Source organism: Brassica rapa, chromosome A03 (assembly GCF_000309985.2).
Source record: "Brassica rapa cultivar Chiifu-401-42 chromosome A03, CAAS_Brap_v3.01, whole genome shotgun sequence".
NCBI lineage: Eukaryota > Viridiplantae > Streptophyta > Magnoliopsida > Brassicales > Brassicaceae > Brassica > Brassica rapa.
Window position 1 is genome coordinate 5,846,920 of NC_024797.2, and position 25,138 is coordinate 5,872,057.

Sequence of the window (25,138 nt, forward strand, 5' to 3'; positions counted from 1 at the left end):
GTTGTATCAGCAAGGTAAGGCTTGAGGCGCTGCCCATTAACAACAAATTCTCCTCCTCTTGTGTCCAGCAACACGACAGCTCCATAGGGGCGAACCTCCTTGATGGTGAAAGGTCCTGACCATCTGGATTTTAGCTTTCCAGGGAACAGCTTAATCCTTGAGTTGAATAGTAAGACCTGATCATTCGGAGCAAAGCTTCTGCTGATGATTCGTTTGTCATGGAATGCCTTGGTTTTTTCTTTGTAGATTTTGGAGCTCTCATAGGCCAGATGCCTAATCTCTTCCAACTCATGGATCTGAATTGTTCGCCTCTCCTTAGCAGGTTTGATATCGAAGTTAAGCAGCTTAACAGCCCAAGCTGCCTTATACTCTAGCTCCACAGGTAGGTGACATGCCTTGCCATAGACCAGATGATAGGGAGTGGTCCCTAATGGGGTCTTATAGGCTGTTCTGTAGGCCCAGAGAGCGTCGTCAAGCTTGATGGACCAGTCCTTACGCGTGGTATTGACTGTTTTCTGCAGAATGTTCTTGATCTCTCTGTTGGAAATTTCCACTTGGCCACTCGTTTGAGGATGATAGGCGGTTGCAACCTTGTGTTTCACGCCGTTCTTGATCAGTAATCCTTGGAACACTCTGTTGATGAAGTGAGTTCCACCATCGCTGATAACCACTCTAGGTACTCCAAATCTTGGAAAGATGATGGAGGTGAACATCTTGGTTACAACTCGTGCGTCGTTGGTCGGACTAGCAATTGCTTCTACCCACTTGGAGACATAGTCGACTGCAACCAGGATGTACTCGTTTTTGTGAGAAGGTGGGAAAGGTCCCATAAAATCTATCCCCCAGCAATCGAACACCTCAACTTCCAATATGTAGTTCTGGGGCATCTCATTCCTTTTGCTGATACTGCCCATTCGCTGGCATGCATTGCATCTGGATATGAAAGCGTGAGCATCTCTGAACATTGTTGGCCACCAGAATCCCGCTTGGAGAATTTTGGAGACTGTTTTGAATGTGGCGAAATGTCCAGCGTAGGAAGATCCGTGGCAGTGGTGTAGGATCCCTGGAATTTCAGCTTCCGGAACACATCGTCTGAAGATCCCATCCTTGCATTGTCGGTATAGATAAGGCTCATCCCAGAAGTAGTGCCTTGCCTCTCTTAAGAATTTCCTCTTCTCGTTCCCCGTGAACTTCTGAGGCTCCTTTTCAGCAGCTAAGAAATTTGCAATCTCAGCAAACCACGGTAGATCAGGATATTGCTTCTGGATTGTTGCCACAAACGGTTCTAGTTGCGAAGAACAAGCTGTTTCTATGCGCATTGGTTGTTCCGTGTAGCAAAGACCAATCGCACTGACGTGTTCCACTGGTTGTTCTTCGTCAATCACTGTATCATCGTTTATTTTCATTCTGGAAAGGTGGTCCGCTACTCCATTTTCTACCCCTTTTTTGTCTCTTATTTCCAGGTCAAATTCCTGAAGGAGGAGAATCCATCTCAGGAGCCGCGGTTTGGCATCTTTTTTCGTGAGCAGGTACTTGAGAGCTGCATGATCCGTGTGGACTATCACTTTAGACCCAACCAGATATGATCAGAACTTCTCAAAAGCATAGACGATGGCCAGGAGTTCCTTCTCTGTGGTGGCATACCTACATTGAGCTTCATCCAGTGTCTTGCTCGCGTAGTAGATCACATGGAGCTTCTTATCCTTCCGCTGTCCAAGCACTGCTCCCACTGCAAAGTCACTCGCGTCCGTCATGATCTCGAAAGGGAGGTCCCAGTCTGGGGGTTGGACAACCGGTGCACTGACAAGAGCTCCCTTGATCGTGTGAAATGAAGCTAAGCACTCGTTGTCGAAATCGAACTTTGTTTCCTTGCAGAGCAGTCTAGTGAGTGGTCTTGCGATTCTCGAGAAGTCCTGGATGAATCTTCTGTAAAAACCAGCATGTCCCAAAAAGCTTTTTATTCCCCTCACTGAAGTTGGGGGTTGCAGACTCATCATGATATCGATCTTTGCCTTGTCCACTTCGATGCCTTTTTCTGAAATCTTATGTCCTAGAACAATCCCATCTCTGACCATGAAATGGCATTTTTCCCAATTCAGCACGAGATGCTTCTCCTCGCATCGCTTCAGAACCCTGCACAAGTTTGACAAACAGACACTAAAGGAGCTCCCATAGACACTGAAATCGTCCATGAAAACTTCCATTATGTCTTCAATTAGATCAGTGAAAATTGACATCATGCAGCGTTGAAAGGTCGCTGGAGCATTGCACAGCCCGAAAGGCATTCTCCTGTAGGCGTATGTTCCATAAGGACATGTGAACGTCGTCTTTTCTTGATCGTCTGGGTGGATGGGAATCTGAAAGAAACCTGAATAACCATCTAAAAAGCAATAGTAAGGGTGGTTAGCCAATCTTTCAAGCATTTGATCAATGAAGGGAAGTGGAAAGTGATCCTTGCGAGTCGCAGCATTCAATTTACGGAAATCAATGCACATGCGATGACCAGTTACTGTTCTAGTAGGGATTAATTCATTCTTTTCATTTGTTATAACAGTGATCCCTCCTTTCTTAGGCACTACATGAACAGGACTAACCCACTTACTATCAGAAATCGCATAAATTACACCAGCTTCTAGAAGTTTCATTATCTCCTTCTTTACAACATCTTTCAGATTTGGGTTTAACCTCCTCTGATGTTCTACAGAAGTCATTGATTCATCTTCTAGGTGTATTCTATGCATGCACAGATCAGGTGAAATGCCAGGTATATCAGCTAGGGAATATCCTAATGCTTTTCGATATTTCCTAAGTTCGCATAAGAGAAGAGCAGTTTCAGCATTGTTCAGGTCAGCATTTACGATTACTGGGTATGTAGAATTTGGTCCAAGAAATGCGTACCTGAGCCCCTTAGGGAGTGTTTTGAGCTCGACTTTTGGAGCTTTGGATTCACTCCACGGGTCATTGTTCCTACTTGGTGGAACAGGCGAGCTCGATGAGTCTGAGGCATTGTTCTCCCCCAGACTAAGATATGCCACTAATCTTTCCATGGTTCTGGCGGAGTCCAACATCTTGGCGTACCCATCAGCGTCGATGTTCTGGACATTCTGTTCTGCTTCAGCTCTAGTCAGAGCTAGTTCCAGCGGATCATCTATTAGGATCTCCTCAATCATCTGATCACTCGGTTCCAGCGGATCACCCTCCTCTTGGACAGTGAAGGTTTGTCCATCTAGCATAGGTTTCTTGAGCATCTGATTCATCTCGAACCTCATCACAATGTCTCCTAGGTGGAGATCGATTTTTCCCTGTCGCACATCTATGATAGCTCCGACAGTGCATAGGAATGGTCTGCCTAGGATCAGAGGATCCTTTGATTCTTCCTCAAGTTCCAGAACAACGAAATCGGCAGGGACAAGTGTGTTCCCAACCAGAACCTGGATATCCTCGATAATTCCGACTGGAGATTTCACTGATCGATCAGCAAACACTAGGGACATCCTGGTAGGTTTGAAATCTGTGAATCCTAGGCGCTTAGCCACAGAGTACGGCATGAGGTTGATGCTTGATCCCAGATCGACTAGCGAACACGAGAAGACTGTTCTCCCTATTTGGATGGAAAGGACAAATTTTCCAGGATCACCTAGCTTCTTGATCCTTTTGTTCTGGAGAACAGCGCTGCACTCTTTAGAGACTACCATGAACTCACTGTCATCGGTTATCTTTCCAGAAATTAGTCCTTTCACAAAGCTACTCATGGATGGCATCATCTGGATTGCACTCATGAGAGGGAGTCTGACTGTTAAGTCTTCCAGCATCTTCCTACATTTCATCTCCTCCTTGTCCTTGCGTGTGGCCTTAGCAGGAACAGGGTACGGAACCTTTGGCACATAGTCACGGGTGGGAACAGGTTCTGCCGCTGGGCGAACAACCACAGTAGGCTGCTCTGTAGTGGTCGGAGTATGTTTAACAGGAAGCTCTGCTTCTTCCTCGTCTGCTGGTGCGGTTACAGGTGGCTGTTCTGATTCTTTCTGCTTCCCCTTTTCAGCTGTTGTGAATCTCTTGGGTGCCAGATCAGTTAACTGCTTCCCACTCCTAAGCGCGACTGCATTACACTCCTTGGGATTTTTATCTGTTTTTCCAGGAAGAGTGCCTTGCTGTCTCTTCACACTCTCAGCAGTCTGAGCAATCTGAATATCCATCTGCCTCATATGGCTCGAGACATTATCATATTTGGCACTCAGGTCATTGAACATGTGATTCATTCGGGTATTGATGTCGTTTGTGACCTGATTCAGTGCTTTTCCCTGAATCTGTTGTCCTTGGAGCAGCTGGCTCATCATATTGGCAAGACTCTTCATCTCGTCTTGTGGAGCAGTTTGAGCAGGCTGTGCAGGCTGCTGGTTAGTCGGTTGTTTCTGGTTGTGGAACTGAGTATTCTGAGCTGGGCTGAGGACAAAGGTTCGTCCTTGATTTCCATACCCCCGTTGGTAGCCACTGTTCTGAACTTGATTGCCTTGAGCATTTTCTGTGTTACCATCGGGTTTAGGGTTGTTGAACAGGTGGGGGTTGTTCCTCACGTTAGGGTTCGGGTGATAGTTCTTAAACTGCCATCCTTGCCCATTCACATAGCTAACCTCATGGTGGTCCTCAATCGCCTGGTCCGCTTCTGATGTAGCGTCTATGGTTCCTTTATCCTGAGGAGACTCTTCCATGATGAAGACATGGTTCTGATTACTCTTAATCAGCTGATCGACCTTGGCAGAGAGCTCATCTATTTTGCTATTGTCGATGCTGTTCACCTTTTGGGTGCGGTCTGTCTCTCGGTTGCTGTCAGCTGAGCTTGAGGCCATGTTCTCAATTAGCGCGAAAGCGCCTTGAGTGGATTGGGTCATGAAATCTCCATTACTGGCTGAGTTTAAAGCATTCCTGTACTCCCAACCTACTCCATCGTAGAAAACTCCGAGTAGATAATCTTCTTCAAAACCATGATGTGGGCACTCTCTGCGATAGACGTTGAATCGCTCCCATGCGTCGCAGAACGGCTCATCTACCAGCTGTTTAAAGGTGGCGATCTTCTGTCTCAGAGCTGCCGTCTTTGATTTCGTGTAGAAGTGGCTCAAGAAAGCGGATCTGACTTGTTCCCATGTGGTGAGCGATCCAGTTGGTAGGGAATCTAGCCAGCGAGCAGCCTTCCCATCGAGAGAGAAAGGGAACAAAGTACATTTGATGTAATCTGGTGGTACTCCATTCGCCTTAGTGAACCCACACATCTTCTCAAAGTTTTCAATGTGGTCCATCGGTATTTCTGCAGGAAGTCCGTTGAAGATCTTCCTCTGCACCAGACCTATCAAGGCGGGCTTGATCTCAAAGTCTTGTCTAGTGCAAGGTGGAGGGTTGATGGCGGATCGCGTAGCAGGTAGATTACGCAAGAGATTCCTTTGGCCAATCTGATCAACTTCCTCCGGTGCATTCCGTTGGTTTGCAGCGTTCGCTTGGATAGTTTGCTGCATCTGCTGCATCTGTTGTTGCATGAGTGCAAACGCAGCAGTAAGATCATCCTGATGATCACCCATGTTGGTGCTTGTAGGTCTAGGCAGTTGACGGTTCTGACGTTCTAATCTCGCTAGTTCTTCGTTAGTGAGCTGATGCAATGGTCCTTGTGCGTTGCTCCGAGTATGTCTACTGGTCATGCACCTGGATCATTAGCTGTGACAAAGAAACAGAGGCGAGTTAGATATCTTAGACTTAAAATGAAACCGAAAAGTAGAGGTAAAAAAAATTTGGTCCCCGTCGCAACGGCGCCAAAACTTGATACACTAAATATGAATCTTTGCTACTGCCAAGTTAACAGTTGTGATTATAGTACTTTAGATTCAATCCAGAGGACCAGTCTACACTTTACTCTTATAAATCTCAATATCAAGCTAAGAAGAAAATGGTTTTCAATTCAATTGGTGACGCGGAAAACAAGTAAACTAGAGATTGATTCAATTTAACAAGAAGCTAGCCTAGGGTATTTCATTGGATGTTGAGCGAGAGCCAAACAATTATTCAAGCGCGGTGCAGTGCTTTCTAGAACTCGGATCACTCAGCTGGAACACCCCACTGTCGTGGTGGTGATCTCTTTGCTGGTCGGTCCCATCATCTAACTGTCGTTGAGATGAGAAACGACTGCAAGCCTTAGAGGTCAGGTCCGATCAGTTCACTTACTACCCTAATATCTACTTTCGCTGATTAGGGATACTAAGCTCATTCAATACATGTCAAGCTACCTCCTAAGCGGTTAGCTAGGCGATAAACTTAGGATCTAACATCAAGTGATCAGATTAATGGAAGCTTTAAGAATAGTATGGATGAAGAATAATCAAGAATAGCTTATCTGTGTTTAGCTCATATTTCAACACCCTAAAAACCCTAGGCGAGCTGGATCACTACTCAATCATGATGCAAGCAATCAAACACATAGCTACTGAATGAAATTGCATAATAAATAGAGTAGTAAACAAGGGTTCAGAAGGTCTTCTCTATGAGAGAATGGATTCTTCTCCCTTACAAGTTGCAGATCGCAAAAGCTAATAGTTCTCTTGTAAAAACTAGCGTAAGAAATAAAATAGGATAGATGTCGTCTTTATATGGAGGCGCCAATAGGTAGAAAAGAAATTAGGGCAACAAGGCCTTAATTCCCGAAAATAGAAGCTTCCTTATTTGTCGGGAACAACTTCGGGATCACTCCGTCTGCTTGTTCTGCTAGAGAACAGTCTCGAGACTGTTCGTCTTGAGTGTTCTCCGCAAAATGCTCCAAAAGGACAGCTTCTCTTCAAGCATGCTCTCTTCATTCTTCTACCAACTCCAGACCTGTAAAAGATCAAAAGGACTAGACCGACTCGGATTATGGACTCGAATCAATACAAAAACACCTATACAATGATGTGAAAAACACCATATATCACCCACACATGATGATCTCTAATTACATGTTTTTTTCTCTAAATACAATTTGCAAACAAATATTAATTTGATTACTTAAATAATTATGGAATTTCTGAAGTAAAGAAGTGGACGAAAACTGTAATTATACCTTTCTGCAATATATATAAACATATTATAAATATTGTTTTCTCTTTGATAAATGAGTGGATATGAATGCATGACTACACAGGTTAAAGTTGGATATGATATTAAAAAGTATTGATTTTTTGAAGATATGTAGAACCCACAAGAAAAGCTAAAATGATATAAAAAGATCCGAAAGTGCTGTTTCTTTTTCTTACTTTGTATATTGTCATCATTCATGAGTTAAATATCATTTTTTTCCTTTTCTTTTTACAATTATTGGTTCTACTTCTATATGTTTTTGATGCCACATTTTTCAAAATGTAATTGCCAACATTATAAAATAATAATGTCACCATCATCTGGATGCCTACTCTTTCCTTTTAGTTGCTTAAAATCTTAAATTCAATTTTATTAACTCAGAAATCAACTTTTCCCCTAACTCCAAATTATTGTTAAATTATTCTCCATCCTCACATATTTATATTTATCATAGGAAAAAAACTAGTCACTTGCAATTAACTAAGCCTGAAAGACTGAAATTGATTCGTGCAGGGACGGTGATTTTTTTTGGGTTAACATGGACGGTCAAGGCCGGCTGAGTATAAGGGACGGTCGCACCCATACCAAATATTTTCTTTTTTGAAAAATTTATGTTTAAATTACATATAATATTACATTTTGATAAATATAGTGCAATAAAATATAATTATGTAAAATAATTAACTTCTTACAAAGTTCAAACAAAAAATAATGTATTTTTTTATTTTTTTAAAAAAAATTAGTTAAAGAGTTCGAAAAAAAATCGTTTTAAAAATTTTCATGATAAAATACACATTTTTATTTTTTTGCACTAGGGCCAGACACTAATTGATTAATGGAATCAATTTCTTAAATAAAAATAGATTTGATTTAAAAAAATTAATAGTTAAAGAGTTCGAAAAAAAATCGTTCTAAAAGTTTTCATGATAAAATACACATTTTAATTTTTTTTTTTGCACTAGGCCCAGACACTAATTGGTTAACAGAATCAATTTCTTAAATAAAAAAAAAATTGGAAACCCGAAATAATTCGAAAATATAGAGAAAGCCTTGTAAGCTACAACAACATATATCCAGCCTAAGAATACATATTTCAGAAATACTAAAATCTAAAATTTGAAATAGAACCGGATTGAAACCAAAAGTATAGGGTTAAAATTCTAAAATCTAAGAAAAGGAGAGCCTTGTACATAAAATATGTAGATTCTTGTCGACTGTCTCTAGTTCTAGTGGGCCCTTCCTAGAGACCCGATAGCTTTAGTTTAGGCCTAACAAAGGCCCATAAATACTGTTTGCCTACAGGTGGAAAAGTAAACCAGAAGAAAATAAATTCAGATAGAAAAGCAAAAACTATCTTCAGCTTCAGAGGCTTTTTCAGCTATGGCCGCCGAGGATTCTCCAGACGTCGATACGAGTCTCGATTCCGATTCAAACCATAACGCCAACGCTAACGCTGATGTGAAGTTGAACAATCACGACTCTTCCAATGCGGTGGCAATCCCTTCTCCGGCCGTTTGTCTCGTCCGTTTCGCCGGAGACGCTGCTGGCGGCGCCGTCATGGGGTCTGTTTTCGGATATGGTGATACTTCTTATTCGTTACTTCATACTGTGTGGTCTTGTATGTGCTCGTCGTGGATGGGCTCTCTGTCTCGTCTTGCTCGAGAGTGAGATGTATTTGAACTCGAACAGACTTGTGAGGTTCTTAAGGTTTAACAATAGTGTGTGTAGTAGACTACTTCTTTGGCTTAGCTTTTCTGTAGAAGAACATTACTCAAGATTATGATTCTTCATTTTTCATTTGAGTTAGCTTAGCTTTATCCGTATGCTTGAGTTAGGGACAAACATGGTCTATGTAGACGTCATTGGTGTAGCAGCTTGAGCTTTGTTTATGATTTGCAGTTAGTTTAGCTAAGCTTTCTGTGTTGACTTGGATTAAGTGACTGGAGAGAATCTGTTTATGTGTTTGTTTTTGTCTGATGAAACCATGAATCTCACGGAAATAAGTTGGGGTTTCCAGGTTCCGGATTGTTTAAGAAGAAAGGGTTTAAGGGATCATTTGCTGATGCGGGTCAGTCTGCAAAGGTGACTAGATTTTGAATCTTATGAATTGAGTATGTTCATTGGAACTTCACAGAATAACTGTGTTTTTTTTCCTTGTTAGACTTTTGCGGTTCTATCAGGAGTACACACTTTAGTTGTTTGCCTTTTGAAGAAACTGCGAGGGAAAGATGATGGTGAGACTAATCCCGCTTCTCCATCTTGTGACTCTTGTCCCTTCTAATTTCTACGATATAAATATAATATTGATGCACAGTCACTTACTCGTTTTATATGATCTCCATTTTGCAGCGATTAACGTTGGAGTTGCTGGTTGCTGCACCGGACTTGCTCTTAGTTTCCCCGGTAAGAACTAGTATAACATTTCTAAACTCATATCCCGGCATTTGCAAGTGTTTTATCAGCACTATTCCTTTGCAATTAAGATGATAAACTCTCTGACCTATTTACGTTTTATAGAGATCTAATTATTATCAGGCTATTGACTTAAAAAAAGTAGCATAGAGATATAACTTCGTGTTGAACTAAAGAACAAAGATGCATAGTCGAGCTAACAACGAGTTTTGATGATCGTGTGTGTTGCAGGTGCACCACAAGCTATGCTACAGAGCTGTCTCACTTTCGGTGCCTTTTCTTTCATCCTTGAAGGACTCAACAAAAGACAAACTGCTTTGGCTCACTCTGTCTCGCTGAGGCATGATCAAAGCAGAAGTCTCAAAGATGAGTTACCGCTCTCTTTGGCTCTCCCAATCCATGAAGAAATCAAAGGAGCTTTCTCTTCTTTCTGCGACTCTTTAACAAAACCCAAGAAGCTCGCATTTCCCCGCCCACATTGAGTTTTTTTTTGTATCTTGCCAACCTCTTGTAATGACTTTTTGTAGATGTTGAAAAACAGATGAAAATGGATTTGTGGCTTGAGCCAATGAGAATTAGAGATGTATGTCTTTTTCAGACTATATAACAAATAGTGCTCGGATTTAATACCATTGATTATTTACCATAATGAGTGACAAATTAAACAGTCCTTTGCTTGTAAGTTGTAACCAAAAAGCGCTTTGGAACAGTAACTAACGACCATTGTCAGAAGTTCAAGGTCGTGCATCCTCTCAAATGGTCTCTCTTCTTCATCTCATCATCATCATCTTCTTCATCACATCATCATCATCTTCATCATTTCAAATGGGGATGTAGCTCAGATGGTAGAGCGCTCGCTTAGCATGCGAGAGGTACGGGGATCGATACCCCGCATCTCCAATTAACTATTTTTTTTCTGTCTCGTAATATCTATTTATTTGTACTCTTGTACTCTCATGAACTGACGAGTTGAGTTACAACTCAAAACACTTACTCTGAATTCATCCTTTTGCTACGCAATAAATCTTCTGCTACATTCAAGTTAATATCAACAAATACCTGAGATATATGCACAAAAAGGCCATCTCAAACTTCAGCCACTACAATGAATGCAATTTGAAAACATACAAGAAGAGCAGCAAAGCAAAGAGGAACAAGTAATTTTAAATTTTATGGTTACAGAAAAAGATAAAACCTTAATTGATTTGGTTGTTCCGTGCCACATACGTAACAAGTAAAACATACAGATCCACTGTCAGCGGTTCTTCATCTAAATAATGTACTGGAAAATCTAAAAGAAAAGTAAGACTGTATAATAATTATCCCGTGGTTGCTAAGGCTCGAACACACGGGTCAAAAAGCATGTCTGGTACAAAGAGTAAACGCAAATCTACAACACTTGACATCATTAACCCACCTAAAAATCAAGAGAAAATAATAATACAAAAACATCCCGTGACCACTAAGGTTCGAACTCACGGGTCACCGGAGATTCCTTTTTTCAGCAGCCAAGACTTTTCATTATCTCTTTTAGCTTCTCAATCACAGCCGTTGGATCCGCACGTGAATTAGCCAGATGCATCGGATGATACTCCAAACCTTTCCACTTAGCTATAAGCTCGAAGTGCGGCCTCCGAAACTCTACGCTTATGATCTCAAAGATCGTTGTGTTTGGTGTTGCAGACACAATGTGTGTCAGTCCCGCTCCGTGAGCTCCTATAATCACCGACGCGTCTTGGATGGCTCGGACTTGATCTTTCATCGACATGTGCGCAAACAACCCGTTCACAAGGTTAATCCCGCATTTCGTCAGACCGGTGGAGCCAGAAGCAACCCACTGGCGCAAAGACTCGAACACTTCTTCCTCGTTGATGAGTCGAGACTGGACTTTACCTCCGTGACGAGGGTGTGCTAAGTAATCCTCACGGCGGACAAAGAGAACGTTGTGGACAGGGGATGATGATGAGGACGACAGCGGTTTTTCTGTTGAGCGGTGTCTGTTCACAGGGAACCCGAATGCTGATCTGATCATTTCGCCAAACTCCGAGAGCCTCGCGGTTTTTTTGTTGTCAGGGCTTTGCCAGAGATTGTGAGCTGATTCTCCGTTGCAGTCAATCTCTCCAGACAAGCCCTTGAAAAGAGCCGTCTCGTATCCCAACGGTGAGAGAACGGCGTGACGAAAACAAACCGGTTTGGTGAAGTTCTTTGCGTATTTGATTCCGGAAAACAAAGCGTTCCATGTTTCTTCTAGCTGCGTCTGCACAAAAAAAGGTTCACAACATGGACATGAAACGCCTGCTAGATTCATCTAACTACCAACAAGAAGAGGAGAGTACCGTGCAGTGTCCATCGATGAAAACAACGTGGGGACGATTAGGCAAACCGGTGACTCTAGAGGAAACGTAAGCGCTGTACCAATCTGTAACGGTATGGAACATATTCGCGTACTCGAACCGAGTAACGAGCAGAGTTGGTTCCTCCACCCACTAGAGCCAAGCAAAACCAAAACATCAATCAACAAGAACATTACAAATATCTCAAGAATCTAATAAAAGATTACAATGTCAATGATTCATTAATGTATATCTTGAATTAGATTTGATCTTCCAAAACTGTTTTTGCTCCAAGACAAAACTTTCTAATTATGCATATCTATTGACTATCTATGTTCATATGTAATCATCACTCAGATCAATTAACGAACCTCTTCACAAACGAAATCATCAGTGGCAACGGCACGAATCGAACCAACCAAACCTCTCATCGTATGCCTACCAATGCCGCCTTCTTGAATATACTCATTCAACATCTCATCACTCACTAACCGCCGCGAAACACCGCCGCCGCCTCCACCAATGCGGCGGTTTCTCTTATCTTCCGCCACCTCAAACGCGCCTTCTCGAAACTCCGGAAGCTCCACCTCCTCGTTCCTCCCCATGACTTCCTCCAGCTTCTCGCCTCCCTTCGACATCGCGATCCGATCCGGAACCATCCTCAGATTCCTCCCCTCGCAAATCGAGCTCTCCAGCGTCTCGCTGTAGAAGCATCGGAACCAGCTTCCTTCGGAAACCGCCGTCGTCGGTTTGAGGAAGTCAACTCTCTTGGTGAATCCGTTCCCGAAGTAGCCTTCGCAGGAGCGAGTTGGTAGATCCTTCTGCGGCGGCGTCCAGGGGAGGTAGGAAGGTAGGATCGGCCACGGCTTCTGGATCGAGGATTGGTTGTTGGTGACGGAGACGCGGAATCGCGACGGGAGGTGGGAGTGATGCGGCGGCGGCTCGGGAGAGGAGGAAGAAGAGTGGAAAGCGAAGTAGATGCAGAGGAAGAGAGAGTTGAGGAGTAGCATGTAGAGGATTATCTTGAGGATCCGTGGGTTTCGCTTACTCATCATCTCTCTCGTTTCCTTGATTTGCGCTTTTCGAGAATTGATTGAACTGTGACTTTCTATTTTTAGATTTTCATCAGTTTCTCCCTCGATACTGTAGTCAAATCAAACGCCGGTGAAGGATTTAGTGGAGATCTTCATCGGAATTTTCGCCGGAAAGTTCGTTAAGGTGACAGAGGTGAAGAAGAAGAAGAATCTCGGGATTTTTGCAAAAGTGCCGATTTAGTCAAGGTGACAGAAAGTTCCATGGATTCTCTTCGCTTTTTCTTTGATTGTTTTACTGAACCAGACCGAAATAAACCGAACCGGGATAAATTTAATTTGATATCGGAAATTTATTCAAACCGGAGGAAACCGAACGTTTCGCGAAACGTTTCCTTTTCTTTTTTTTGTCAAACGCGTTCAGTTACTTTTTAAATTCTTGTCACTCTCCCCTCTTGAAGATCACACACTTTCTCCAAAACGCCGGCTCAAAAGTCTTCAATCTCTCTGTTCGGTAAGTGTTGCTTTTACTTGTTTTACTACTTAGTCTAATCCTTGACTAATTTGTATGTTTAGATTCATGTAATGGTTGTGTACTTGTGAAATGAAATGAGAAGTATACCTGAGAAATAAAAGAGAGCTTTACGGTTTGATATACTTCGGTCTCGAAATAAAATTGTAGTCCGTGTTTATTTTTGTACTTAATCTGTTTTGACACTCTGTAATGACATTGAGTGACATAAACGTAGAGACTTGTCTCTGATCCGAAGTTTTATATAACTATTTTTAGATTGTTTTTTTTAATCTCTCAACATTGTATGTATTCCAAGTTTCCGACCTCTTGTATGTAATTTTCTTGTTCGATTGACAACATAATTGATAGTAGTCTTTCCTATATGTGTTTTAACGTCACCGATACTACTTAAAATGCATGTATTAGTCTAAAAAAAACGATATAGAAAGTGGACGCAGCGAAACGAACATGGCCAAAGACGTTTCTCTAAACCCTGGAAGAGGAATGGAAATATTTAATGAGTTTGATTTATATCCTTTTTAATCTGCAAATTATTTGTTAATAATCCTCTTTATTTGTTAACTTCATTAATGACGGTTTCATGAAAACAAAAAAAAACAAAAAACCGACATGGGGTTTCCTCTGCTTGCGCTCTAAGTTTTGCATATTATCTATATACAATTTTCAGAACGTAACAATCTGATCTTTTTTGGTTGTAGGGTAAATCAATCACACATCTCACGGAGAAGAAGAGGATTCAACACAAAGGAGAAAGAAAAACCTTTTAAAAATGGATATTTTTAACAGAAAATTTCTTCTGTTTCTATTCATTATACTTTTAGATTCTTCAATATTATCCCACAGCTGGGGATGGTTCTCTTCTTCTGAACAAAACACAGACTCTTCCTTCTCACGGCCTATCAAATCCAACCCCGAGTTCTCCATAGAAGTTTTCAACGACCAGAAGGCAGTCCAAGTCCTTGAAAACGCTAAAAACCAGCTCGTAGGTCCAAGCAGCTGCTGGCAAACTGCATATAGTTACCTTATCTCTGGCTGCAAGGACATGGTTGGCACAGAAGAACAGAGGAAAAGATTCGCTTGGCATCTAAGCGACTGCTTCCAGAAAGAATCAGGAAGACCAGAGTTCCCCACGTGCAATGACAGATCAACAATGATAAGTTGCCTCAAGAAGTTAGATGATCATGAGCACAAGATCTATCTTGAGTTTATGCTTGAGACCAACACCATCTGTCAACAGTTACAGTAAGGTTTTTCAGTTTTGTCTTTTTTTTTTTTATCTACCCTATCAGCTGATCCAGTCGGCTCTGGTATAAATTCACTTAGTGCTACATAGACTAGTCCAAAAACGTACCACACTGTTTAACCCGAGTTTAGAATACCTTCCCAACAAATGCACTTAGTTTTAGTTTTGTCTTTTCGAGCTTGTGTAATGGATTCTGAATTAACTTTTGTGTGTGGTAGGAGTCATGCATTGAAGAATGAGATAGAGAGGCTTGTGAATGATTTAAAGAGAACAGCTCAGAGAACAGAAGCGAAACTTGATATCCTAGAGAGTAAATCAGATGAGCTTTTGCAGAGTACAAGCAAGATTCATGAATCTTTAGGGTCAGTAGATCTTGTGGTTAAGAACGTGGCTCACACGACAACTACAATAGGAACTCAAGTGAGTGGCTTGTCTCAGCAAACCAAAGATATCTATCAAGAACAAAAGGGAATCACAGAGTCACAGTTAGAGTTAAGGAAAGGTCAAGAGAAGATGGGAGAAGCTATGAAAGTTGGAATGGAGATGTTTAATGATACTGTTACTGACGTCAAACAAGGTGTTGACAAGTTAAAGAACGACACAAAGCAAATAGGTGGGGAGATAAGTGTTCTTGGAGAGAAGATGACGTCCAAAATGACTGCTTTGGAGAATCAAACAAGTGCCATTGGGACTATCACGAACACTACGTTGGATAAACAGCAGAAGCTTTTAGACGGTCAATCCGTAGCCATCGAGAGTATACAGTCTCTTAACCAGTTTCAGAGCGAGGCGTTGCAAGAGAGCAGGAGTACACTGCAGCGTTTTGTTGAGTTTAGTCAGGAGCAACAGGAAGATCTTGCGAAGCGGCAAGAAGAGCTTCAACAGGTTCATGATCACTTGTTTGAGAATTCGAAGTCGATGCTGGCAGCTCAGGAAGCGTTTGAGGCGAAGCAGGCGAGTATGTTTGTGGCTTTGGATAAGCTGTTTGCTTTGCACAACGCGATGCTTGTTGAGTCCAGGGTGATCAAAGCTTTCTTCATCTACTTCTTGTCGATCTTTGTTATCTACATGTTCACGAGTACGAAACAGACTTACACCATAAGGCCAAGGCTTTACATTGGTAAGTACCATACTCCATCTCTCTTATAAAGTTAGTAATACATTAGTTAATTAGTTAACATAACTTTTTTATTTCGCTGATGCAGGTTTGTGCGTTACCTTAGCATTAGAAGTGGCAAGTTTGCGTTACGTGAATGATGCAGAGAATAGAGCATGGGTTATAAACGTTATCAGGTCTATCTTCGCTGCTCTTGCTTCAGCTCAGCTTCTTCATGCTGCTTTTACATACAGGTAAGTCTCAAATGTTCTTTTTGAAACAAACCAGAAACATAGAAGCTGATCTTTATACTATTTGACTGAAAACGCAGGGACTATGAAGTACTAAACCACGATATTCTCTTAAGACTAGTTGATAAGGTTAACAGCATGCAAAGCAAGGGAGACATATCGTGGGATGAAGATAGTGAGAGCGAGGTTGATTGGAACTCTTGGATAGATACAGATATAATTGATGATGGTGACAGTCTTCGAGATCCTGATTACAAGATTCCAGAACAGATCATGGATAGTTCGGTGTTCACCTCAACATCAAGATTGTACAATCTCCGTGCTCGATAAAGCCATCAATCAGTCAAAACATGATGTAATGTCTAGGGAGAGTTTCAACATCGTCAACACAATGACAAGTACACAGCCACTGGTTCCAAACTGTAATTTGTATGCTACTTCATAATCCAGAACCTCATTCTTTGTTTTTTTGAATAAAATGAGGTTTTAAGCAATCTAATTTCATCTGAATACATCAAAACTCTAGAAGAATGCATATAACACTGTCATCAAATTAGCTTCATCAAGCTGTGAGAGAGTGAAATTGAAAATCACAAATTCTAATGGGATGTATATCAGGCGTGCTTGAAGAGCTTCATGCTTAGCCAATGAAAGTAGACGGCGACGGTTATAACAGGTATAGTCAAGGGGACCAAGAAGCAGTAATAGTACCTATCATTCTTCAGACCTTGGTTTAACGGATTTTGAGAGAGGGGGAACAAAGTTGAAGCGATGACTGCGAAGACGAATCCGAAGAAGGAGACGGAACCAATTATCACGAAGAAGTATCCCCAGAATGACTCTCCCGTCGTCGTCGTCGTCGTTCGCGGAAGCTTCATCGGAGGATCTGAGTAAATCCGTCGTGATTCAGATGTAATTTCTTGAAGAAAAATAAATTATTATACCAAAACTAAACCGGTTTATGTCTAAATTGGACCGATGTTAACCATAATCAATTAAACTTAACTAAGATAACGGAACTTAACCGAAAATACACGATTTAGACCGTATTAATTTCGGTTTCAACTGATAACCGAACCGTACCAAACAAAATGTTATTCGGTTAATCTCTGAATTAATATTACTGTTTTTTGTTAACCGAAAACCAAAAGTTTGGTTCAGTTTCGGAAAGCGGAAATCGCATAACTGGATAATATACTTGGTCATTGTGAACAATCTAAATCATGTTCGGCGCTAGAGCAAATATCCAAAGTAACATATACAGTTACAATTGATTCAAAATTGTCATTGTGAAAATTCACTAATTCAGGGACAAACAAAAACAGCAACAAGTGTCTATTAAAGAGAATATTAAACAAGAGCTAAAGAAGAAGAAAGAGAGATGAAAAAGATTGTTCTTTTGCTTAGTCGCTGGAATTAGTAGCATGAGAAGAAGGTAAGCATGGCCTCCACACAGTTTCTTTACCAACAACATCCATTAAAGCTATTCCTTTAACTGCCAGTTGTGCTCTAATCACATCACTTTTCTCAAACTCTTTGTTCTTCCGCGCCATTATCCTTTCTTGAATTAGTTGTGAAAGGTCTTGTTCGCTCAATCCTGCTCTTGATAGTGTTTTCTGTTTCATCTCTTTCAGAATCTCGGAATAGCTCAGGGTAGTGAGCAGACCAAGCACTTCGAGAACTTTCCTGGCTCCTCTCTCAATCTCAACAAGTGAGACAAGCAGTGACATCCTCTCTTTCTCCTGCATGTTCTCGAGTTTGCCGATGGAAGAGTTGATGAATTTCAATGCACGATCGTATTCACCCGTGAATATATGGGCAGTATTCAAATCGTCTGACATCTTTGCGTCAAACTCACTTTTGAGTTTGATAATGATCTCTTTGGCTTCTGAAGTCGGTTCAGCTTTTCCACCGTCTTCAGACATTGCCTCTCGATATGGCAAGAGAGCGTCAAAAAGATCTTGCAATGTCTAGTAACACAAAGATCACAGTTTAGAGATAGAACTGAATAAAAAAAAATCACGGCTATTTGAAGCACTACTGCACCTGATAAACATAATACAAAAGTTCTGAGGAACTGTCTAGCTTTGACGCTGAGAAGCTCAGAGGAGAGCGGTAGTGTACACTTATCAAAAAGTGCCTCAGAGCCAATGGATGGTAACGTTCTGTGATTTCTCTGATTGGTTTGAAGTTGTCCTTTGACTTTGCCATCTTCTCGTTATTGATAGTGAGATGGCCATTATGCATCCAGTAATTAACACCACCATGCTCACATGCAGCACATGTCTGAGCAAGTTCATTTTCATGGTGTGGGAATATCAAATCTGCACCACCACCATGAATGTCAAATCTCGGGGACAGATAGTGAGCACTCATGGCACTGCACTCGATGTGCCATCCCGGTCTTCCTCGACCCCACGGGCTCTCCCAACTCGGCTCATCAGGTTTTACAGCCTACAAACAATATTACACTTCATCTTCAATCATCATCAACTTGCTGACTCATAGATGAAAGTTAAAAAAACAATTTATTGAATCAGTCAAACCTTCCATAATGCAAAATCAGCAGGGTTACGCTTCCTCGAATCAACCGCAACTCGCTTACCAGCCTGTGTATGTTCCAGCAGCTGACCCGACAACTTACCATAGTTTGGTGATTTGTCGACAGAGAAGAACACATCGCCTCCTTCCACAGCATACCCGCAACCGTTCTCAATGATCTGTAACCAGGAGATTAATCATATGGATCATCATCATCATCATCATACACATCAACATGGATCATCAAATGTGAGATTACCTTTTGAATCATATTAATAATGTGATCCATATGGTCGCTGACACGAGGCTGGTGGGTGGGAAGGAGGCACTGAAGAGCACCCATATCAGCCAAATACTCGTGGCAAAATCGATTACTCAACTCTAACGGTTTCTCTCCATTCTTCTTAGCACGTTCGATTATCTGGGGAGATTGTTAATTAGACCAACGTTCATTACAGACACAATAGACAAAAGTTCATTGAATGGTGTAAAAACACGCATAAAGACAAATAACATTCTGTGTCAGATTAAGACAAGAAAAGAACAAAATAACAATACCTTGTTATCAACATCTGTGAAATTTCTGACGTAAGTAACTTCATAACCCAAATACATCAAGAATCTGCATAACCAAACAACACTCTTTGATGTTTTCTTGAGATCGGTCGGATATACCCAAAATCATCGAACCTAACAGATTCAATTCAATTAAAAACGCTAACTAAGAAGATACCTGTAGAGAACGTCGAAGGGAACGGCGGCGCGACCATGGCCGATGTGGCTGAAATCGTAAGCTGTGATTCCACAGACGTACAATCCGACTTTCCCGGGATTGATCGGTCTGAAAACTTCCTTCTGCTGCGTGTACGTGCTGTACAGCTTCAACTCCATCTCTCTGAGCAGGAATGCAGGATTCAATCTTCTTATCGTTGAAGTTATTGAGCTCAACAGGAGTTCAAGAGGTTGTCGGTCGAGCAATCCTATTTATAATAAGACTTGTAAACCCTAAAGAAAACATCTACTAATTAACTTATCCCCCACGCCAAAGTCTAACAAAAATTAAGTTTATAATCATTTTGTAATATATACCGTAATTAATATGTGTGTTTATTTTAAACAATATTATGTTATTTTTTTATTATTTTAATATATACTTGAAAATATCTATTTTCTGATTTAACCATAATATTTGTGCTCTATAGATTTAAATTTTGATTAATTATGTTATTTACATTAAAATTGATTTTTGTCTGTAAATATATTTTAGTAAGATTATCTATAATTTGTTATATGCTGTTTTGAAAATCAAATAGTAAAAGTAAATTAAATTTTTAATCGATTTAGTTGTACAAATGAATATAACAATGATAGTCATTTGAAACTTCATGCATATATATAATGATTTTTTTTTTAAATCTGATTTATGTGATTGAAATCGGTTTAAACCAATTTAAATTGGTTAGAATTAGTTTAAATAAATCTAAATGCGACTAAATTTGTTTAATCAAGCAATAATGTTAGTCTCATAAATACTACAAAGCACACAAGAGTCTTAACATTACAATAAATAATGCTACAATAACAAATCCCCATGATAACTATAAGAATATGAACAAACAAAAACCCCAATAGAAATCAAGAATCTCAAGAGCCGTTAGGAGGTAACAAGTTTCTGAGGACTTCAGTCAATAGTGATCACAGAAGTAGAAGAGAGGCAAGAACCACATCGAATGCAGAAAGAAAAACAGATAGAGTGACTCGTGTTTGTCCGTTAGGAGCTTTTTTATCAGTTGGTAAGGGTCCAGGGCTGGTGGTTGGAGCTTTGGCTGTGACCGGAGGAAGTGGTGGTTCAGTGACATCAGCATCTGTGATAACCGGGTTTGGTGCTTCAGCTGGAGGTAAAAAAGTAGGACTCACGATTTCTAACAGGCCAGCTGGCCGAACCGGGATCATGTAAACAGGCGTGTCTTTGCGGGCCACGCACCTGTTCCCTGAGAAAAAAAACATAGACACAATATCAAACATCATCAGAGTTTTGAGACACTCTTTCAGTTATCAACTTACTTTTGTATCTGGCGGCAGTGAGAGGGAACTCAGTGATGGTTCCACTGACACCAGCTCCAGTAACATGCGTGTTTATCTCCACAGTCGCATCAGATAAGAAGTCATACGCCTGAGAGACAAACTCGTTCCGGAACGTTTCAACGTAAACCGGAAGCTTAAACTTCTGTAGCCTCTCCACTAGATTAGTCTGACCGGTGATGAAGCTAGCGCTGATCGGGTAGAGCGAAAATCTTCCGACGACAACAGCGTCAGCGAACTTCTTGATGTCTTGGATCGCAGAGTCTTGGATGTCGCGGATTGTTTCTTCCACTTGGTACACTGTCTCGTACCGGCTCTGTTTCTTGATGTCGACCAAGACTGAGCTGTTAGATGACTGAATCATAACCCTTTTGGTCGCGTTGCTGTAACCAGATTCTTTGAGTGTGTCTAGAACTGCTTTAACAACGTCGAGTCCTTGCTTCTCTCTCAGGTATGCTGCATGCTGAATGAAACCGATATATAGTCGTTCGTAACCATTAAGAACATCTATTTCATGCTAATGTTAGATTTGAAGTCTTGGTTTAAATCAAACAATGTTCTAAAAATCTTTGTAGGCGGCATCTGCCTAGGCGGTCAATCCGTCATAGGCGAAACGATTTTCTTAGAATCTGATTTTTGTGATTCAAATCGGTTTAAATCATTATAAATCAGCTAAATCGAGAAATAATGTTACTGAAAATCCATAAATTTGTCTAATTCTTTTTTTTTGTACATCTTATTTTTATAATTCATCAAAATAATTTTATAATTAAACCAAAAAACTATCAGCCTAGTAGCCTAACGTTTTCTTGAACATTGGTTTAAAGTGATTACCTCAACGTTGATCAAAACACCAACTAGTGAGCTGGAGTTATTCGCCAAGTTCAGGAACTCGGAGAGTGAAACAAGCTTCCCTGAACTTCTCTCCCTCGGATTCCTAAACATGTGAAAATTCCTGCTGTAGGGGTTTGAAATAGCAGCTGCAAACAAAAATGATGTAAGAAACAAAGACAAGAAGCTTTACTAAAATGGCTTGGAAAGTTATATGGGAAACTTACGTGTCAAGGTCTGAATCTCAGACCATGCCAAATTAAAGCTGTATAGTCCAGCAAGTGAGTTAAACTCAGGAACAGTTGTTGAGCGGTTTCTGAAAGGAGTTTGGACAATGTTCATGCTCTCTCCAAGATTGGTTGAGTTTAAGCAAAAGGGGATCCCGTCTGATGACATTTGAACCGCACAATCGATGATATCAGCACCGTCTTTGATAGCCTTTGTATAGGCCAAGTCAGTGCTGCCAGGGTAGTCACCATTTGCTCCATTTTTCGATATAACAAGAAAATCCACTGCATCATGAACCATATAGAAGATGAAATACCATTAGTTACTTTGACATGACATTAACAATAAGTCAATAACATACCTTGTGTTGAAGCATTACTTCCAAGATGGGAGAAACAGTCTGAGGAATAAGAAAAGTTTAATGAAAATTAGTTTCACTTGTAGATGATATGCAAGTAGACACCTACTCCATCTGTTTCATATTACATGATGTTTTATCTCAATGTACAGATATTTTTTTATCAAAAGTATCAATAAAATATAGTTTAAAACTAAATTATTTAATTACAAATAAAATTAATAAAAATATAATTGGATACACAGTTTTGATAAAGTTAAATTTATCTTAGATTTGTGCAAACATCTTATATTGTAAAACAAAGAAACCTCCCCAAAACATCATCTACATTGAAACAGAGGAGTACTTACCAATAGCTGACGATGCGGTTAAGGGAAAATCAGATAGAAAACCATCCACAGAGAAGTCCCCGTTGTCCATGAATGATAAGTACTCAGTTAACGGATCATAACTGTAGTTGTACGCTATATCAAAATCATTTGCAAAACCTGATCCATACACTTGTAACCCTGCTGTGTGAGCATCTCGAACAAATGATGTATGTGGAAGCAAGTACTGGTCTTTCACCGGCCATATGTAAGACTTGGGAACAAGAACACCAGAAGCAAAGGTCTTGATGAATGTTAGGTTTTTCATGAGAGATCCATAGGTTTGATTAGTCGACACCTCAACGTCATCTTTGTCTAGAAACCTAAATACAAACTTTGGTCCGGTTTTACCAAACCGGCCACCTATGTTCCGGAAGAAAGACACCTCAGGGGAAGATAGGTAGTCAATGATCACAGTCTTGGATACTGTTAGAAGAAAGCTGCTCATGCTGAGGTTGTGCTGCGTGTAGAAAGCGTCGTGCTGAACAAAAAAGATCAGCAGCCGCGTTAGAGTGGTCTGAGATATTTTATTACAACAAACTTACTGTCATAAGAAATTACCTGAACATTCAACCAAAACCCTGCAGGTTTGAACTCTGAAGCTACTTCTTGAACCGTTGAAATCACGTTTTGGGTGTTATCAAATGCATTTGACCGTGATAATACTCCTCGGGTCACTGCCACAGTTTGAAAAGATTTGTAAGAACAAATACAAAGTGATAAACATGCAACCAAAGTGAGGTTAAACTTACAGAACACGGTGTTCAGATCCCTGGAGGTGAAATCAACCGTGAACCAGTCCTGAGTAGGGACTCCATTAAGAAGGTAAGAGTTTTTCTTTTTAGGGTAAGCCTCTTGGACGTTAGAATCATTATACATGGTTACATAAGGGAAACAGATCCCAACTCCATCCTTTGTGAGTTGCACGTCACACCACAAGACAGCGTCGGGAGCACTTGTGGACGCTACGAAACTGTAAGCATTGAAGCTTGAATCTGGAAACAACCCAGAAAACCCACCACGTGCAATGACAAGAGGAGCCTCTCCTACCACACAAAAAAAAAAATCAAGAAAAAGGATCAAACTTTGAAACAAAAATAGTCTCTCGAGTGATAAAGTAAAGTACTTTCACTTAGTTTGGCTCTGTTTTCTCAACTTCACAGTGTAAAGGTATCGAGATAAGGAGCTTACCAGTGAGTGTCTGCCATGGAGATTTGGATCTTTGAGCAAGGAGTTGAGTAGGTAGAAGCTGGATCAAGACGAGAACAGAGAGTAGGAACTTGGAAGCTCGAGACACAAACATTGATGGGTTATCTTGCATGTATGATGTGATCATCGGTGAAACTGAGTTATCTCGGCGGAGACTTCACCTACTTCGTTCTTCTCTGAGACAGATTCGGTGTGAGTAAGTGAGAAGAGAGAAGAAAAAGAGCTTTTATGGGGTTTGTGGAATTCTTCTTGTAATTTATACGATCGTTGATTTATTTAAATGTGAAAACAGAAACTCTTTCCACTTAAAATACAAAAATTCCACTAAATAAATGTATAATTTAGTTAGCACGCAAAACAAAACAAAAAACCTGTTTCTTACACAAAAATCTCTGTTTATATGTATGTCTTCACATAATTTAATGCTGGGAGTAACATTACTGGGTGTTGCAATTTAATTTTCTAGTAAAATTTAATTTAAAACATATAAAATTTATTCAATAAAGAATTATTATTACTAATGTTATGGTTTTTGAAATTGTGATTGTTTTATTGTAGAACATCTCTAATAAGGTTTCCAACCCAAATTTCTCAAATGTAATTATACAGAATATTTATGTTTTATTAGGGGTATTTAATTCTGAAAGTTTTTTAGCTTAAAATATCTTTTTATAATTTATATTATTTTAAATTTTATGAAAATTCTTTAAATATATAGTTTTGTTTTTGAGTATTGAAAGTTTGAAACAAGCTTTACCGATTGTGAATGTTTTTATCTGAAAGTTGAAATTCCTGTGATTAGTTTTTTCAAAAAAAAAAAAAAATCATGAAAAACTTAGTTAAACTACTTGGACATCTTAAATAGTAAAGATATTTGGTTGTTCTACAGGTTTGGTAATTGGTAAACATTTTTGTGTGTTTAGCATAGTTATTGCGTTCTACATTTACTACCACCTACTTGTTAGTTATTACTACGAGTCTACGACCTACCTGTTTCCAAAATCAGCTAAACTATAGGCATGCACTAGTGTATAGTAATGTGCATGAAACTGGAAGTCTGGAAATTTACTTGTACTTTCAACAGTTTTGGTGAATGTCCAAAACCAATTATTTCATATCGTATCCGTTCAATGCTGGCTGAATATATGATCTCAAAAATTAACTAAAACCCATACATTTCGATTGTTTTTCTGTAAACTTCCGATTATTATAAAAATTGATTAAAATGGATAATAGTCGCTCGGCCATTGGCCCATTGCTATAAACTCTCTGAACAGTATTTTTTCTTGGTTAAGATGGCGGTGGATGATTGATTGATCAATGATACTGGCGGGCCCCACATGGTCTTCATGATCACACGTGACGTATTGATCACTGAGTCATCATGGCTCATGACATCATCATCCAATGACGAGCAAAATAAACGGTCACGTTCCGTGTGCATGAACCCGTTCGTGGCTGTAGCAATCCAGACCAAACACTTTTGTAATGAACATTGGCTTTTTATTTCTTATTCTTGCAATTGGTT

The 25,138-nt window shown here is 40.2% G+C and overlaps 5 protein-coding genes and 2 non-coding genes across 7 annotated transcripts; 4 read left to right on the forward strand and 3 right to left on the reverse strand.

The window, feature by feature from the left end:
* The first annotated feature begins 4,977 nt into the window (after positions 1-4,977).
* On the forward strand, positions 4,978-5,084 carry LOC117133147. The gene has a single exon (XR_004456988.1). It is a non-coding gene; the product is annotated as a small nucleolar RNA R71 (small nucleolar RNA).
* A 3,317-nt stretch (positions 5,085-8,401) lies between these two features.
* On the forward strand, positions 8,402-10,174 carry LOC103856984 (mitochondrial import inner membrane translocase subunit TIM22-3). The gene is made up of 5 exons (XM_009134131.2): positions 8,402-8,671; positions 9,110-9,174; positions 9,254-9,326; positions 9,442-9,495; positions 9,736-10,174. The coding sequence occupies exons 1-5, from the start codon at positions 8,473-8,475 to the stop codon at positions 9,984-9,986; spliced, it is 642 nt and encodes a 213-aa protein (XP_009132379.1). The 5' UTR covers positions 8,402-8,472; the 3' UTR covers positions 9,987-10,174.
* A 157-nt stretch (positions 10,175-10,331) lies between these two features.
* On the forward strand, positions 10,332-10,404 carry TRNAA-AGC. The gene has a single exon. It is a non-coding gene; the product is annotated as a tRNA-Ala (tRNA).
* A 390-nt stretch (positions 10,405-10,794) lies between these two features.
* LOC103856986 (beta-1,2-xylosyltransferase) lies at positions 10,795-13,133 on the reverse strand. The gene is made up of 3 exons (XM_009134134.3): positions 12,209-13,133; positions 11,841-11,990; positions 10,795-11,761 (listed from the first exon to the last, which is right to left on the reverse strand). The coding sequence occupies exons 1-3, from the start codon at positions 12,890-12,892 to the stop codon at positions 11,006-11,008; spliced, it is 1,590 nt and encodes a 529-aa protein (XP_009132382.1). The 5' UTR covers positions 12,893-13,133; the 3' UTR covers positions 10,795-11,005.
* A 20-nt stretch (positions 13,134-13,153) lies between these two features.
* On the forward strand, positions 13,154-16,797 carry LOC103856985 (protein GAMETE EXPRESSED 1-like). Its single transcript, XM_009134133.3, has 5 exons — positions 13,154-13,382; positions 14,102-14,645; positions 14,865-15,766; positions 15,852-15,996; positions 16,074-16,797. Exons 2-5 carry the CDS (start codon positions 14,173-14,175, stop codon positions 16,321-16,323), a joined length of 1,770 nt encoding a protein of 589 aa, XP_009132381.1. The 5' UTR covers positions 13,154-13,382; positions 14,102-14,172; the 3' UTR covers positions 16,324-16,797.
* LOC103856987 (cysteine--tRNA ligase 2, cytoplasmic-like) lies at positions 16,515-19,671 on the reverse strand. The gene is made up of 6 exons (XM_009134135.3): positions 19,268-19,671; positions 19,093-19,156; positions 18,794-18,955; positions 18,540-18,713; positions 18,040-18,447; positions 16,515-17,963 (listed from the first exon to the last, which is right to left on the reverse strand). The coding sequence occupies exons 1-6, from the start codon at positions 19,423-19,425 to the stop codon at positions 17,397-17,399; spliced, it is 1,533 nt and encodes a 510-aa protein (XP_009132383.2). The 5' UTR covers positions 19,426-19,671; the 3' UTR covers positions 16,515-17,396.
* Positions 19,672-20,009: 338 nt separating this feature from the next.
* LOC103856988 (glycerophosphodiester phosphodiesterase GDPDL4-like) lies at positions 20,010-25,025 on the reverse strand. Its single transcript, XM_009134136.3, has 9 exons — positions 23,593-25,025; positions 23,154-23,447; positions 22,963-23,078; positions 22,384-22,882; positions 22,037-22,075; positions 21,675-21,959; positions 21,451-21,596; positions 20,599-21,079; positions 20,010-20,525 (listed from the first exon to the last, which is right to left on the reverse strand). Exons 1-9 carry the CDS (start codon positions 23,735-23,737, stop codon positions 20,230-20,232), a joined length of 2,301 nt encoding a protein of 766 aa, XP_009132384.1. The 5' UTR covers positions 23,738-25,025; the 3' UTR covers positions 20,010-20,229.
* Positions 25,026-25,138: the final 113 nt, after the last annotated feature.